At 54.8% G+C, this 17226-nt stretch overlaps 1 protein-coding gene across 1 annotated transcript; it reads left to right on the top strand.

The window, feature by feature from the left end:
- Positions 1 to 877: 877 nt before the first annotated feature.
- DBH (dopamine beta-hydroxylase) lies at positions 878 to 16981 on the top strand. The gene is made up of 12 exons (XM_053962439.1): positions 878 to 3100; positions 5188 to 5334; positions 6579 to 6836; positions 8198 to 8374; positions 9088 to 9190; positions 10426 to 10592; positions 11302 to 11445; positions 11540 to 11578; positions 12380 to 12439; positions 13157 to 13284; positions 13723 to 13882; positions 16236 to 16981. Exons 1-12 carry the CDS (start codon positions 2669 to 2671, stop codon positions 16368 to 16370), a joined length of 1950 nt encoding a protein of 649 aa, XP_053818414.1. The 5' UTR covers positions 878 to 2668; the 3' UTR covers positions 16371 to 16981.
- The last annotated feature ends 245 nt before the right edge of the window (positions 16982 to 17226 follow it).

Here is a 17226-nt window from a genome sequence, read left to right as displayed (position 1 = left end):
CCCGGGCAAATTCGATCCTGGGGCTGGATAGGGCTGTGGATAGCAGAGCCCCCGGGGCACGGAGAGCTGCACCGACCGCGGGAGCAGACAGAAAGCTTCCCCTCCTCTCCCCTCCCTGCCCTTGCCCAAATTGAATTTCCATTTCTGTTAGCGAGGCAATGGATTATAGCTCGGAGGGCTGCTGCCTGCTTCAGCCCTTAATTCAGCGCATCAATTGTGTTTAAACTCCGTACCTGTAAGGCAGCTTTTGTTCCAGGCGGGCAGCCCTCGCTGCTCCCCGGCTCCCGGCCCGGCACTCCTAGGGCTCCGGAAGCCACCGCTGGCCACCAGCTTTGTGTGGCGATGGAAAACCACGGCCTTTTGTCACCAGGAGGGTTTGGGTGTGTGGCTCTGCAGAGCTGAGCTCAGCAACAGCCGGTGCTGTCGGGGGCGTTCAGCATCCAGCCCTGCCCTGGGGCTCTCAGCCCGCTCCAGGTGTTCCTGGGCATCTTTTCTGCCTGCAGAGGGGCATGGAAAGTCCCATCACCAGCACAGGGAGCAGCACAGTCCTGCCGGCATTCCCTTCCTCAGGAGCTCCCACAGGGGCACAAAGCAGCTGCTCTGCCTTGGAGGAAAGGGCAGGACCCAGGGCTCCCACCCCACAGCCCTCCCGCGGGATGCTGCTCCCGGATGGTCCGAGTTTCCAAGTCAGGAAACTCTGCTGTTTCTATATCTCCTTGAAGTCTTAAAATAAACACCCCAGCAATGAGTGGAAAGCTAGATCCTCACTCCTTGCCTGGATTTATGAGCCACAACTCAGGAGAAACTGAAGGGGAGGAGAGAGAGAGACATGTACATAATTTTTTTTTTCTCTCTTCACATAAATTCCCAGCGCTTATCTGCAAAGTTCAGCTGTTTTCAAGCTGACCTGCTCGTGTTCTGCTGTTCCACTGCAAACTCCTCCTGTACAGGAGAGCTCAGGAGCTCCACTTGCACACGCCAGCAACCTGGGGTTTCATCTCTGATAGAGGGAGGCAGAACTTGTTAGCTGAGGACCCCCTCCTGCCCCCAGTGAGGATCACTTTGCCTTCCTGCCGTGCTTGGCAGCTCAGCTTCTTCTCTTTACAATGAGGAAACGAAGCCAAGAGAGGAGGACATGTGGGTGAATCTGCTTGGAGGAGATCAGGGATAAGGAAGGACAGAAATCTGTTCTATGGGGTTTTGTAAGGCAGCCAGACTTGTGTAATGCTCGAGCACCAGGGCTGGGGGATGAGGGACATCCATCTGATGCCTTCAGTGTGTCCAGGAATGAGCCCAGGAGCCTCAGGAAAAGGGGAAAATACTGCATCCTCCTTCAGGAAGGCGAAGAGAGCCGTGGATGGGGTGAGGTGCAGATCCAGGAACAGCTCCAGTGAACAGAACCCCAGAGATGCCATGCTGGGAGCATCCCCAGGCAGCTCCAGCGACCTCCTGCTATCCAGACGTGCTTTTAGGGCTGTGCGGGAGGGCTGGTGTGGGACTGGAGTCACTGGGGGAGGGATGGGGCTGGGGGACGCTCCTCTGGGAGAGCTCAGCTCTCCATCCCTCCCTGTGCCTTGGCCTTTTGCCTGGTGGGGCTGAATGAGAGAGCAAACCCTGCGACCCGGCAAGGAGAGAGGGCCGGGATCAATTGACGCATTCCTGAGTAACGGCTGTGTCTTAGGACAGTAAAACCTCATCGGGTTTAACGTGGAGATGCTGGCACTGATGACTCATGGAAACGCCGAGCTGAATCCATTTCCTCTCTTACACAGGGCTGGGGGAGGCGGGTGTGCCCCTGTGACATTGCTGCAAGGACCAGGAGAGAAAGCCGAGCCGCGGAGGGGACACCCGACAGCACGGCCTGGCACGAGAGGTGGCATTAATAAACAACAAACAGGCTCGCAGGCTAAAACCAGCCAGTGTGTGCGTGTGTGTACACATCAAAGAGCTCCGGGCAGTTCGTTATAATTCCAATTAACATGGGAAAGTTAATAACTGAAAGAGAATCCATCAGATTTTAAACAAATGGGAACCGGAAGGGAGAGAGACTAAAGGTGTCTTTAAACTGGAGCCAAGGTCACAGCTGCTACAAAGAAATAACAAATACTGAATATATCCAGTGGTTTAGGCAAATGGGGGCTTCAATGGGTACAAAGTGGGGTGAGAGAGGAGCTGAGCTTTGCTGGGTTTGAAAGGGCCAGAATCAAATCCCACAAAGGCCAAAAACAAGAGGAGAGAGGAGAGGAGACATCTCTTTTCTTGCTGTTTTGGGGAAATCAGCATTTCCTCTGGCATTGAGCTTTGTAGGGAAAATATTTCAAACCCTGACAGTATTATTTAATGCCTGGGAGCTCAGACAAGGCTCAGGGTCCTTTGTTCTCATGTCTGGCCATCTTTGGGGTGATCCCAGGCTGGGTTATGTGGACACCCAGGACAAAGGCACAATGAGCAGTGCAGAGCATGTCCACGAGGGCTCAGCCTGTGAGCAAACAGCCCTTCCCAGGGCTAAGGAAGATTTAAGAGCCAGTCACATCAGCCCAGTCAAACCCAATTGCTATTGATAATGTCCATGTGCAATTAGAGCCAATTAAGGGGAGACAGCAGATGACAAGTGTTTGGCCAGGAGCCGACGGGGGTCAATACACCAGTCCAATTTCCCAACAACTAAATGCAATTAAAGAGTATCACTTACCCGGCTTGCCCAGGAGGGCCAGCACATAAATGGGCACGGCCAGGTGCCGGGTGCCGTCCTGGCAGGATGCAGAGCTCCAGGAGCAAGCCCTGCTCCTGCCCCAGCCTCAAGCTGCGGGAGGTGGCATCCATGTACTTCACCATGGTGGCAGCGTTCCTGGTCATCCTGGTGGTGGCCCTGCAGGGCTCGGCGCCCCGCCAGAGCGATTTCCCCTACAAGGTGCCCCTGGATCCCCAGGGGCTGCTGGAGCTCTCGTGGAATGTCAGCTACCCCGAGCAAGCCGTGCATTTCCAGCTCCTCATCAGGGAGCTGCAGTTTGGGCTCCTCTTCGGGATGTCGGACAGGGGCGAGTTTGAGAACGCGGACCTGGCCGTGCTCTGGAGCGACGGGCACAACTCCTACTTTGGGGTGAGTCACCTGTGTGTTTGCATGGATGCTTTTGGGGCTCCCTCCCCGTGAATGCAGCTCTCTGAATCTGGCTGGTGGTTTGGTAGAGTGGGGTACAGGGGCACACGCTGGGCCAGCCCCACCCCTCAGGGTCCAGAAGGTCTTGGTGGTTTCTACCCCAGATCAGATCCACACAGTGGGTTTGGCATGGGGGTTAAGCCAAAAGAGAAAAGAATAAACACAGCAGCACATCAGCAAGGCTGAGGGAGCCAGGAGCTGGGTGTTTCTGCTGTGTTTAGCTGCAAAGACACACACACAGAGGATGCATCAACACCCTGCTTCACTCGTGTGCTGCTGCCAGCCACATTAAAAATTAATCACAGCTCCCATTAATGGCTCTGAGACAGGGCAAAAGTCACCAGGCAGAGAGGCTGCTCCTGCCAGCAGGAAGAACCCGGCTGAGAGTTGCATCCAGAGGGATCAACGGGATAACAGGGCAGCCTGGGGTGCTGTCAGAAATTAAAGGTGCAAATGTATTTGGGAAAACTGATTTCCAGCTGTGTTGTTTGCTGCTGCTGCAAACTCCATCCTTCCTGCCACTGTCTGTTTCTTGGGTTCCTGTCTGGGTGGTTTTCCCAGCTCTGGGCTCTCCAGCCCTATCCCCAGCCCACCACATCAGGCTGATTGTGATTGTGCTTGGCTGCAGAAACCAATTCCAATTTTTGCCTGTGTGAGGCTTTCCAGTAAGTTAAATTTTACCTCTCTGCTTACTTCAAATTAACCATAAAACACATTCTTTCGCAATCAGCCGCAATGTGATCCGCAGTGTAATGAAAGCATGAAAAGAAGGGTTTATTATCTGCGCTGTTTTCCTGCTAATTACCAGCCTTTCAGGGTCTGTGGTGGGCCAAATGCTCCAGGATTTCACAGCATCATGTTAAGAAAACATAAAGGAACATTTCTGATCTGCCTTCCTGTGCTCACCCAAAGACAAACAGAAACACGCGGCAGCGCTCGGGTTTTCTCTTTCACTTGGTGCTGAGCAGCATCCTGCAAGGAGATCTCTATAAATCTCTCCAGCCCTGCTTTTCTCTCTCCCAGCAGCTTTTCTTCTGGATAAGTGTGTCCGCTGTTAAAAAGATCCACATTTGTTCAGCCCCCCATGTACTATGAGATTAACTTGCACTCCATATTCCTACGAAAACAAATGTCATGAGAGCTCCATGGAGCTGATTTCCCTCTCCCCCTCTAAGGACAATATGTTCTGGAAATACGACTCTATAGCTCTGGCTGAAATGATGCCAAGTTGCTTTATCCTTTTCCTTCTGGTTTTTCCTCCCAAGATAAGAGAACCATTGCCACTTGTGTGCATCCAGCCAGCTACTTCCTGGGTGCCTTTTCTGAGTAAACAGGAGACTCACAGGAGAAACAAAAGATCAGAGAAACAACCCTGATCAAATCCAAATTATCACAGGATTTTATACTCCAAACCTTCAAACCCTGAGGCACAGGAATACCCTGCTGCTTTGCTTCTTGGGGTGGCTTTGTCACCATCCTCTACAACAAGCAGTTTTTGGGAGGCCGTGCTGGGCTGCCAGAACAATCTGACCGTAAAAAGTTTAAGGGTTTTGCAGAAGGGCAGCAATTTCTAGGGATGACATTACGGCCCAGCAAGGGTCTGATCTTAAATTGAGGGAGGCTGGTTTGTGCCAAGGGTTTTGGAGAGCCCAGCACCCCCTTCCACAGGGTCCTCCCAAGACAAACACACCCAAAATATAGCACAGACCAACCCAACACCTTCACATGTCCCTGGGGCTTTCCTCCCTCCCTTCCCAGCCTTTCCCCACTCACATCTCAGCTTGTAAAGGTCTTTCTGCAGACTGTTAGTGCTGGGTCAGGTGTTTCCCAGGTCTGTCTGAGCGCCAAGGATTCTGTAGCAAAGGCCATTCCAGCATGGATCTGCCCAGGAGATGCTGGAGGTGGGCATGAACCGAAGCACAGGCATCCTGCAGCTCTGGGATGCTGAGGGTGCACAGAAGGAGGACCTGTGCTACCTCTGGAGGTACCTCCTGGCTGAGCAGGCTGCTCTCTCTCTCTCTCTCTCACAGGATGCCTGGAGCGACGCCAAGGGGCAGCTCCACATGGATTCCCAGCAGGACTACCAGCTCCTCGGGGCTCGCAGGACTCCTGAGGGGCTCTACCTCCTCTTCAGAAGAGCCTTCAGCACCTGTGACCCCAAGGACTATCTGATAGAGGTATGGCATGGCCCTCACCCCGCTGTGGCACCCCCAGCCCCATCCCTGTCCTGCAGGGCTGTGCCTGTTTGGGCACAGCGTCAGGTGTTGGTGCTGTGTGAGGCAGAGAGGAAGTGAGCTACAGATGTCAGCCCTGGCCCATGAGTAATGTTTGGCACCATCTATTCACAAGCCCTTCAAAAGCTCTCTCAAGTGGAGCTTTTAGCTCGTTTGCATCATCAGCTCCTGTTGAACATGCATTGGGTCTATATAAATCCTTCCTGCATCACTCTGCTTGACAGTCTGGAGCCAACTGTTGGGAGTGTCACGAAGAGGGGTTGGTGTATCAACAGGAGGCAAACAGGAGGATGTGACAGGAGCTGGGACACAGGGACAGCAAACAGAGGTGCTGCTCCGTGCACCTGCGTGGCTCGGTGACGTCTCCCTGGCTCTGCATCCACCACTCCTCTCTGAGCTGGGATTTGGGGTAAACCTTCCCAGTGGGGGATGTCAGACAGCTCAGGAGCTCAGCTACAGGCCCTGCAATCAGTGCGAGGCTCATCTCACATGAAAGCCTTTGTGGGCAGGATATTTTAGAGCCAACGTGGGCACAGAGTGTCCTCGAGTTTTTGCTGCGGGTGCTCAAAAGCTTCTCTTGTGGTGAGAAGTGTCTGTCGTCTGCCAAAACACTGAGAGCCCTGGAGGGAACAATCTGTGTGTGTGAGCCACAAAAACACTTGCTGGTCTTTATTCTCTGATCCTTCAGGAAAACACTGTTCTCTTTTTCCTTTCTCCCTTATCTCCTGTCCAGGGCTCTCAGCGTTCTTGTTTGCAGTAGACTTTCAGCAGAGCTTCTTGCGGCACCTTCCCCCTGAAGAGAAGGTGGAAGAAAAGGGAGGATTTGAGGGAGAAGTTTTGTTTCTGCTGTTACCCCCCAGGCTATTGCAGGGGAGGATGAGCCCTGCACTGATGGGTTTGTCTCAGCCTGGAGCTCATGAGGGGCTTGGAAAGAGCAAAGAGGATGTGTCACCCTTGTGGAATTGATGGGGAGCCTGCTAGGGAACCCTCTGTGACCACATCAGCCAGAGAAAAACCCTGGGATGTAGAGCTTTCCTGGGACAGCACAGCGGAGTGAGCTGCTGGTGCAGCCAGGGTGGGGTCACAAGACCCATTTCTGGGTTCATGCCATCAGTGCTGGTGCTAATGGTCCATGCAGCTCCTCTTGTGCATGAAAAACCCACAGATCTATTCTGCTCTGGCTTCAGGATGGCACCGTGCACCTGATCTACGGCATCCTGGAGAAACCGGTGCGTTCCCTGCAGGCCATCAACATCTCTGCCCTCCACGGGGGGCTGCAGAGGGTGCAGCTGCTAAAACCCAACATCAGCATCCCTGAGCTGCCCAGAGACATGAAGACCATGGAGATAACAGCCCCAGATGTTGTCATTCCCAGCCAGGAGACGACCTACTGGTGCTACATGGCAGAACTCCCAGAGGGCTTCCCCAAACACCACATCATCATGGTAAGAGGCAGGAGAAGAGGGCTGCTTTCCCCGGGGTGGATCAGTAATTGTGTTCACATCCTGCTAATTCCATATCACAGGGAGCCTTTCAGACCCTGACATCCAAATGTGGTCCCGAAACCTCTTCTGGTCCACCCCACCAGTCAGTAGCATCCTCTTGTCTCCTAGAGTGTCTCAGCAGGAGGGGACCAGGTAATGTTTTCCCACCTGGCACATCCAGCATGTTCCAGGGCAGCCTCAGAGCTGACTCCCTGCAGAAGGAACAGACCCACAGCAGGATTTTGGCACACAGAGAGCCATGAGGAGCATAAAACCACAGGAAACAAAGGAAAGGACTGATGAGAGCAGGGCAGAGCCAGCCAGGATGGGAACTGGCATCTGAAAGATGAGGCATAGTCCAGAAAAAGAGAGTTACAGATGTAAATGCAACTTCTGGGCATTGCCAGACGGGTTGCTTGGGCCATCTCCTGCAAAGGAGAGGCAGAAACCTGCTGGCAATCCCGAGGAAAGGATGGGAGAGCACCCAGCAGGTGTGGGGGTGGCTCAGGAGGTGCCCTGGCACGTTCAGAGTCAAAACCCCACCACGGGGATGAGGAAAACCTTCAGACACTTGAGCTGCAGTGAGTGCTGGGTGATTTCGAGGGGAGAGACAGCACTGCAAAGGAAGGCTCAGAAGGAGGATTTTCTCCCTGACAGATGGTGTGAAGTGAATCATCTGTGTGTAAGTAAGAAGTGTGTAACTCCTGATACCTTCCCGCTGCTGCAGATCACTTCTACAGCTGGCACTTTTAGCCAGAGATGTTCCTCAGGCTTGAGTCACTCTCTCTCCCCCAAATCCCCCTCCCCACGCCCCAAGCAGCTGCTGGACAGAAACAAAACCCAAGGGCTGCAGGCAGAGCTACAACGACAACACAGCCAGGACCCTCTGTAGGAAAAAACAACATCCCCAGGGCCACCTTTACCCCTGAAAGGATTCAGTTATCACAAAACAGGCCAAGATCTGCTGATCCCCATCTCTTGCTGGAGAAAGGATCACTGTGGGTTCAGGTGGGCTCTGGGTTGATCCTTAAACCAGCCAAGAAATGACATATTTCCACAACTGACCTAAATGGTCCTGGGGCACTAACAACATAGTGTTTCCTCTGTGAAGTACCCTCAGGTGCTTAACTCTGCCATAAGCAAAATATGGGGTGAAAGCTCTTGGCCCTTGGTGCCTCACGCCCTGAGCAGCCTTCCCTCCCCATCCTGTGGCAGAAACTGGGACCAGGCCACAGATATTCCTGCCCTGGCTCCTCGGGGAGCCTGCAGGCCGCAGGGACGGGCTCTCAGTGTGTCCTCTCCTCCTTGGACCTGCCTTGCAGTACGAGCCAGTGGTCACGGCGGGCAACGAGGCTCTTGTGCACCACATGGAGGTTTTCCAGTGTGCGGCCCAGTTCGACAGCTTCCCCCGCTACAACGGGCCCTGCGACTCCAAGATGAAGCCGGACCGACTCAACTACTGCAGGCACGTGCTGGCAGCCTGGGCCATGGGGGCACAGGTGGGTGTGACAAGGGACACGTCCCCCCTGGGTGACAACGGCCTCCCAAACCTTCCCGGTGCCGCTTTGGGGCTGCCCTCACCCTGCTCTCTGCTGAGGTTTGGCTTCAGCCCTGCCTCAGCTTCCCAGCCCCTCCTGGGATTTCCTACTTCCCCCCAGCTCTCCTCCTCTTTGGTGCCATAAATCAGTGGGGTGGGACACTGGAACAGCTCCCCAGGGAACGGTCATGGCCCCAAGCCTGAGGGAGATCAAGGAGCTCAACACTCACAGGCGCTTGTGGGACTCCTGGGGCTGTCCTGTGCAGGGCCAAGAGCTGGATTTTGATGATCCTTTTGTGGGTAACTTCCATCTCAGGGATTCCTGGGGCTGTCCTGTGTGGATTTTGATGATCCTTTTGTGGTTCCCTCCCATCTCAGGGATTCCTGGGGCTGTCCTGTGCAGGGCCAAGAGCTGGATTTTGATGATCCTTTTGTGGGTCCCTCCCAACTCGGGGTATTTTATGATTCTATGACAGCATTCAAGTGTTGTGCCACTGCACGTGGATTGAGAGAGGCTTTTGGAAGCAAGGGCAGCTCTCCAAGCACAACCAAGGGCATGTCCCTCAGCCCATGGTGTGGGTCAGGATTACACCCACACACTCCCTTAGGCTTTCCAGCCTTGTTCCCAGGAAAGCCACCCCACTGCTCCCCTAACACCCTCCCTTCTGCTTCCAGGCTTTCTATTACCCTGAAGAAGCAGGTCTTGCCTTTGGTGGCCCAGGCTCCTCCAGATATTTGCGTCTGGAGATCCATTACCACAATCCCCTGGTGTTCAAAGGTGAGGGGCTGCCTGCTGCTTTACCTGTTAGACCACGGCAGGAGAGCTGGGGGAATTCCAGGGAAGGATTGCCACCTTCTGGGGAGGCCTCTGGCCTAAATCATGGCCCTGTTCTCAACTTTGTGGAGAGCTGATGGTCCAGATCTGTCCCTGCAGGAAGAACCCATTAAATCCCCACCATGCTGCTGCTTTTCTGGTCTCAGCAAAGTCATCCTCACTGAAGTGCATGCCCAGAGGTGGGGAAGGATGCTTGGGAAAGGAGCCTGCAGGCAGAAAATTGCCCTCACAGAGCTCCTGCAAGGATGTAATCCAGTGCAACACCAGGATCCAGCTGTCTCAGGAGTGCCCCCAGTTTCCACACAAGGTGGTGGGGAGTGGCTGCATCAGCACTGTCAGCTGGTTGTGTTCATTAGAGATTCAGTGGGGCTGGGTCTGAGCTCAGAGCAAGAGTGACAGGAGTGCCAAGTCACCAGAGAGACCAGGCTGCCTGGGGAGGGGGATGTGGATGTTGATTCCTGTTCTCCTGCTTCGATAACATTGTCAGGAGACACATTGGGAAAAAAAAAGGATTCCAAACAACCCAGTTTCTTCATTAACATAAAAACAAGCAGCTTCTTGACTACCCAAGGATATTTTTAGGAGGCCAGAGCATATGTACTGTGGATCAATCATAGCACATTCGGCAACTTGAGAAGAAACATGGCTATAAATATAGAGTTCACATCTTCCATCATTCATCTGCTTTTGCGTGTTAACCAATAGTGTCTCCCCCATTATTCTTATCCCTGGGTGGGCTCCAGCCTGGAGACAGGGAGCTCAGAGCTGGCCTGGACCCCTCCTGGCCTATGGACCCTGCTCTTTCCCTTTGCCTGCGTGGCCTTTTGGGATTTTGGGATTATAGAAGTTGCAGTGAGCCACATTCCTGAGGGAGTCCTCCAAAGCACCCCGTGCTCTGTCCTTCTGCTTTGGGCTCTCCAAAGACACCCCTTACCTTGCTGTCCTGGGACAATTCAGCCTCAGGTCAGTGCCCTCACCAGGGAACCAGGTGCACCTGGGGCCACTCAGTGAAGACTTGCACGAAAATCTGCAGGATTTAAAACAATTTCAAACAGAGGAAGGAAGCTGGGAGCGAGAGGCTCCCCACATCAGCCCTGCATCTTTTTTTCACCTGTCCTTGTCTTCCACCTTTTGACCTTGTCCCTGCAGTGACTTGTCCTTGTCCCCTGGCCCACCAGGTCGCCGCGACTCCTCGGGGATCCGGCTGTACTACACGGCCACCCTTCGTCCCTACGACGCCGGAATCATGGAGCTGGGCTTGGTGTACACCCCAGTGATGGCCATTCCCCCTGGAGAGGACAGCTTCGTCCTCACAGGATACTGCACTGATAAATGCACCCAGCTGGTGAGTGCCTGTCCCCTCTGGCCTGGCAGCACCTCAGAGGAGAAAGGCTGCCCGTGGCTTTTCCCTGGCTCCAGGCAGCACCAACCTCCAGGCTGCCAATTTGAAGTTTTAAACTCACACTCGTGAGGTAGTGCTGGAAAGAAAAATCTGCTGTGTACAATAAACAGAGAGCAGCTGGTTGGGATGTGCTGAATCCCCCTGGAAGCAGCTCTCCTGGGGAGCCATCTGCTCCAGCTCCCCGGGGTACCATTCCCATAAAACTCACTGCCGAGCTGGCTGTGGCCCAGTGGTGCTTTCCCTCACAGGGCTGGGAAAATTGGCTCCTGCTCCCGGGGAGCTTGCCAAGAGCTCCCTCAAAGATGGTTCCAAAGGGCCCACCTTGCTCTCTCAGGGGAGTTTTGGTGTGTGTTTTCGTAGGGCCTACCCACAAGGAATCATTTGTGCCGCCACTAACGAGGGCAGGGAAGGAAGCAGGATCTGCCTCAGCTGCTCCTGCTGCTCTGGAGCATTGTTTTGGCAGCAGTGAGGGTTTGTCCCTCTGCAAGGAGCTCACTGAGGGGGTACAGCGATCCCCTGAACCCCGTGTGAGAGCCAGAACAGGGACAGCGAGTTCCCAGCACACAGCCAGCACACAGAGGGGATGTGAGGGAGGAGAGAGGGGATAGGGGCTCCCACGGGGGCTTGAGCTGTCCTTCCTTCCGTCCCCCAGGCTCTGCCCGCTGCTGGCATCCGCATCTTCGCCTCCCAGCTCCACACACACCTGGCAGGGAGGAAAGTGGTGACGGTGCTGTCCCGGGACGGGAGGGAGCGGCAGGTTGTGAACGCCGACGGCCACTACAGCCCTCACTTCCAGGTACAGGGGCTGCAGGGGGCACGGCTGGCTGTCACCCCTGGGCACAGTGCCACAGTGGCACTGCTCTGATGTGTCCCCTTCCCTCCCCTCCCAGGAGATCCGCATGCTGAAGGAGGTGGTCGCAGTTTTTCCGGTGAGTTGCTCCAAAAGAACGTTCCAAAGAGCACGTCCTGATCGCATGGCCCCGAGTCCCCTGCCTCCTTCCACCACCCCATCCCATCTGGGGACTCCCAGGGGGGCTGGGGCGAGGGTCCCTGGGTCATATGTGCCATCCCCACGCAGATACTTTGGGGACAACCAGGCCCCCCTCTCAGATGGCACAGAATTGGTGTGTGGGCAGCCCAGCAGCTAAATGAGGCTCCTAATTTAGCTGGGCTTCGTCTGGCAGAGGGAGGCTCCTCAGGGGGTGAGGATGAACCATGGTGCTGCCCTGTGGCCTTGCTTGATGGAAGGAGAGGAAGAGATTCGGCATCAGAGTGGGAGTGGGTGGGAAAACAGGGGTGGAACCGGCCCCAGGGCTCTTCAGATGGGGAAGGACCTGACTGCAAAGCTGGGGGCAGCTCCTGGAGCTGCTGTGCCCCACGAGGCTGCTCAAAGCACTCAGCACCCGTTGGAACCGTGCCCAGGGCTGTCCCCGTGGTCCTCAGCACTGACTGTGGCAGGGAGGCTGTTGTGCCATCAAGTCAGCTCCTATTTTGGCACTTCAAACTCTTGCCTAAGTGCAATTTTAAGGTGTTTTCAACCCTTCAGAAATTCTTAAAAAGTGAGGAAAGCGGGAAACACCATCCCTGGGATGCAGCCCTGGGGAATCTCCACAGGGGATGCAGTTTTAGCAAGGACTTCTGAGGGGTTGCAGACTCCTGGTATGGGAAGCAGAGATTTCTATGTGGAACACTCCCCAGTCCCTAAATTCTCCTGTGTTTGATCCCCCCAGGGCGATGAACTCATCACCACCTGCACGTACAACACCGAGGATCGGAGCAGAGCCACCGTGGTGAGTGCAGGGGCAGCTCCCCTGCCTCTGGGGGCAACCCAGGGTGGGCTGGGGGCACCCCCAGAGTGGGCACCTGCATGAAGCCAGGCTGAATCACAGCCAGAAGCAAAGGGAGGGTGGGAAGAAGGGAACTCACAAGGCTCTGCCGCCTGCAGCGGGGATGTGAAGGTGCTAATTGTGAAGTAGCATGTGTCACTCTAATTCCCATCACAAACTGTTCCACCAGGGATTAATTGTAATTAAAGAGAAGTGGCATTTTTTGACAGTGCATGTTATTTCCTTACATAGGCAGTGGGAAAAAAATATAAAAGAGCCTGTCAGAGGTACCATCAACAGGGACAAGGCTAAATATAGCAGAGGGATTATAGGAAATCTGCATTTTAATGTAAACCACACGGTCTAGCCTGGAAGTCTGTCCTTGCACAGAGGGCAGACAAGCAGAGAGCTGCCCATGCCATGCACCTGAAGGGGTGTGAATGCCTATCTCCATCATCATCTCTATCTCTATCTCTATCTCTATCTCTATCTCTATCATCTTTATCTATCTAGAGACCCAGATATCCAGATACAGATCTAGACAGAGATTATAGCTGTAGATCCATGTGAGTGTGCACCCAGAGGTGTGAGCTCTGTGCCCCCCTGCCCTCCCTGCCCCTGTGCAGCCCCAGCAGGGCACAGCCAGGCCCCACTTCCATCACCTTCCTGCCTGTGCCACAGGGAGGGTTTGGCATCCTGGAAGAGATGTGTGTGAACTACGTGCACTACTACCCCCAGACCCAGCTGGAGCTGTGCAAAAGCGCTGTGGATCCGGGCTACCTGCACCGGTACTTCAACCTCGTCAACAGGTAAAGAGCCCCTGCACAGCGGGGCTGGGGCCACAGGGACCACTGGTACAAAGCCAAACCCAGGGCTTTGAGGATGACTTTGTAGTGAGAACCACCAGGAAGGGAGGGAGGGAGATCTCAGCAAGAATTAGTGTATGGCTGAGTGCATAAATGCAAAATATTCCTTATAACCCGAGGCAGACTCCAAGGATCCACGCCAGGGGAGGAGGCTGCAGCCCATCCACCCATGAGGAGAGGGAGATGCTGACCTTGCACAGGGTGTCCTACCCATGGGCTGGTCCCAAACGCTGCCCTGCAGGTGCTGGCTGCTCCAGGCTGTCCCTGTGCCCAGCACTGCCCTCAGAGCCATTCCAGGTTCAGGCGGGGAGGAATTGGTCACATCCAGCTCTGGAAGGACACAGCACTGCTGTGCTTCAGCCTGGCCTTTCTCCTGCCCAGGTTTAACGACGAGGAGATCTGCATGTGCCCACAGGTGTCTGTCCCACAGCAGTTTTACTCCATCCCCTGGAACACGTTCAACAGGGATGTGCTGAAATCCCTCTATGGCTTTGCTCCGATCTCCGTGCACTGCAACAAATCCTCCGCTGTCCGGTTCCCGGTAGGTACAGCCTCACTCCCAAAGCTTCCCTGCAGGATTTCCAGATGTAAGGCTGGGTCTGTGGTGCTCAGGACACATCCAAACCCAGCAGGCTCAGGGCAGGGGGCTGGAGCTGCCTGGAAATCCCTGGCATCAGCAGGACACGGAGCCCAGCCCTGTGCTTAGACAATATATCAGGAGCCCACCATGGATGCTCCCAACCAGATCCAATTAGGAGATGCATTTGCATAAAGTGATTTGGAGGCTGCTTTTGCTGACTGTTAAAGTAGGGCCAGATCCAAGGAGAAACGTGAGGTGGTTTTTAGGATTTTGGCAAATCACCCCAGGTCCCAGCAGAGCGAGCTCATTACACACAGCATCTGTGCAGCTTCCAAATGTGGTGATCCAGCAAAACGTGAAGGATAAAGGACTGGGAGGGCTTTAAAATTAAACTAGGCCCAGAGATGAGGAACATGACGATGATGGTGGTGAAGATTTAAAACCACTGCTGGCATCAGCTTCTAATGCCATTTATCAGAGTAATAAATTTGGATGACACCTTGTGCCTGGATCCAGTGCTATCCACTGCAGCACAGGGGCATGCTGAGCTGATTGCAGGGATGACCATCAGCTTTCTGCCACTGTATATTCCCTTTAGCAAAGTTTCACTCTGAAGTGGGCAGAAACCTTTCCAGTTTCCTGGAACTGGACACCAGGCACCTCTCAGCCACGCAGAGCTTTGCTGCAGGGACAGAAGTGGTGCAGAAGTTTTGTGCAGCAGCAGAACTATGAATTAAACCTCTTAATTTATGACCCAGACAAGTCCCTTGATTTCAGAGAGGTCCTGGGGGTTGTCAGGAAGGGCCTCGAGCAGAGCAGAGCCAATGCTGGCACAAAGTGGGTCATGAGCATCGCAGTGAGGGCGGAGGAGCCTCTCTGCTGCGCTGGTGTTTCAGAGCGAGCCCCACTTGGAGACATCTCATTTATTCCATGCTGTTTCTGCCAAGAGAAAAGCACCAGCTTCTAATTAAGCTCATGTTTTTGCAGTTCAGTGATCCCAAATCTGATGATTTCTGGAAGGAACTGAGTGCTGTTAATTACTGAGCCAAATCTCAAGGTAACACTTGTGAGCGGCAGCGGGGACGGTGCCATCCCCAAGTTCCCCTGTACCCACAAGGGCTCACAGTAAACTCTGTTCAGATTTCAACTCGAAAGCACTGAAAACAACAACTATCAAGACACTCCACATGCCTTTGATCTCTCCAAAAAGCAGGCTCAGGGTTTGGGATGTATCAGCAGGGCAGACGCCGCAGCAGATGGGCTCAGGGCTGGAGCCGAGCCCTGGAGCAGGCGCACCCTAAGGATGCTTAACTGCTCCCCTAAGCCATAAGGGCACAGGAGAGGAGTTGTTCCTCCAGCTGGTGCTCCCCTGCAATGCTGTCCCCTCTCTGGTCACTCCCAAAGAGCTTTGGAAAGCTCCCTCCATCCCACTCCATCTTTCCCCAGGGTTTTCCCAGTGCCAGTGCCAGCTCTGGCCCATTTTGCTTGACATACCAGGAGAAATTTCAGCTGAAAACATAAATCCCACTTTCATCTCGCTGATGACTCACGGCTCTACCTCTCCTCTCCAGACCTCCCTCCTCCTCCTCACGCTGTGGCTCAGCCTCTCGCTGACATTTCCGCACGAACACGCAGCTGGCAGCCCAACCAGAGCACCACCACCCTGGAGCTGAGCCCCCCGTGCCCTCCCAGCCCTGTCCACCTCTCCACCGGCCACCAGGCCGGGCCAAAGTCACATCTGAGTTAGATCCTGCTCGGCAGGCTCAGCCCCGGGCACTGCCTGCCCCTGGCAGGATGCTCTTTGCAAGGAGCATCCCCAAGACGAGGTGTCGCCATGGATGCACAGGGTGATTTGTCCTGGCCGTGGTCACCGTGAGCCCTGATGGCTGTGACAGCCCTTCCACGGCACCTCAGCCAGGTTGCTGCATCCCTCCTGCTCCACGGGCACATCCCTGCTGGAAATTCCTGGTCAGGGAGCGTTTTCCAGAGCATGGTGGGCCTGTGGGACTCCCTGGTTTCAGCTGTCTCCACCTGACTTGGCAGGTAACACTTTTTTGGGGTGGAAACTCCCCAGCTGGGGTGGATTTGTGGAACACCTCAGACGTCTGCGCCGCTCAGGGGATGTGTAGGTGCTTCTGCACTAGGAATAATTAGTGATATCTCTGAGAAAACACCCTGATCTGGGCTAAAAACCACATCAGACGTTGAAACTCGTGCCATTTCTCCAAGCAGACAGAAACACCGAGCCTCCAACAACTTCTTGGAAAGGGGAAAGCATTTCCACCCGCCGTGCTGACCTTGACCTCTCTTGCAGGGCGAGTGGGAGAAGCAGCCGCTCCCCAGCATCACCGAGAGGCTGCGGGAGCCCGGCCCTCGCTGCCCGCCCGCCCCGGGGCCTCAGCCTGCTGCCCCCGTCCCCCTCCCCCTGGGCCAGCTCCGGAGGGACTGACACGGTGCCTGCCACCAGGAAAGCGCCTCCAGGCAGGAGCATCCATCCGTGGGGAACATCCCTGCCCGCACAGCCATGCCAGCCGGTGCCCTGGCCCTGCCTCCGGAGGGGGTTAGAGCTCAGCAGGCAGAGTTCAGAAAGTGCTCCGGGGATGGGAAGAGCTATATTTAGTGTGTTATTAGCAACGCTGCCTCTGAGTAATGCTGCTTCCCACCCCCGCAATAATAACGGCGAGGTTTGCTACGGTGCGGCCCCGGGGAGGGGGGAAGGAGCTTGTTTGCCCGCAGGGAAACTGAGGCACGGAGCAAAGGGATGTGTGGGAGCAGCACAAAAGCCTTGCTTGGCGTCCCACGGTCCCGCCTAGCTCAGGATGGCTCCGCAGGTGCTCTCCCATGCTGGCAGCTGTGGCAGGGATGGAGGGATGGATGGATGGAAAGAGGGGTGCCACAACACCCACCCAGCACTCCCCTCCCTCCCCTCCCCACTCCTTCCCCCACTCCTCCACACTCCGGATTGTTCCTCTCCATGCCACCAGATGCCAATGGCTGGGAACAAACGATACCTCTGGGATGGGGTTTGGAAAAGGGGAGGGGAGGAGGGGGAATGACAAATCTTTTGTCAGGAAAAATCGCTCCATTAAATATCTAAATGTAAATTAAATTGCTTTTTGCTGTTGAGCTCTGAATGGAGAACATTCAGGAGGAGAAGAGAGGATGGAGGTGCTTCAGAAGAGTCCATGTCCTGCCCAGCTTGGTGCCCTGCCCTGGGATAGGTGGGATCCAGGCCAAGTGGCCCCCAAATTTCCTTCCCAACCACCTTGGGTGTAAGAGAAACCTCAGGGCAGAGCACTGCACAC

This window comes from Vidua chalybeata, chromosome 21 (assembly GCF_026979565.1).
Source record: "Vidua chalybeata isolate OUT-0048 chromosome 21, bVidCha1 merged haplotype, whole genome shotgun sequence".
NCBI classification, from domain to species: Eukaryota; Metazoa; Chordata; class Aves; order Passeriformes; family Viduidae; genus Vidua; species Vidua chalybeata.
The sequence above is the reverse complement of the archived record's forward strand: the minus strand, read 5'-3'. Positions and strand labels throughout refer to the sequence as shown.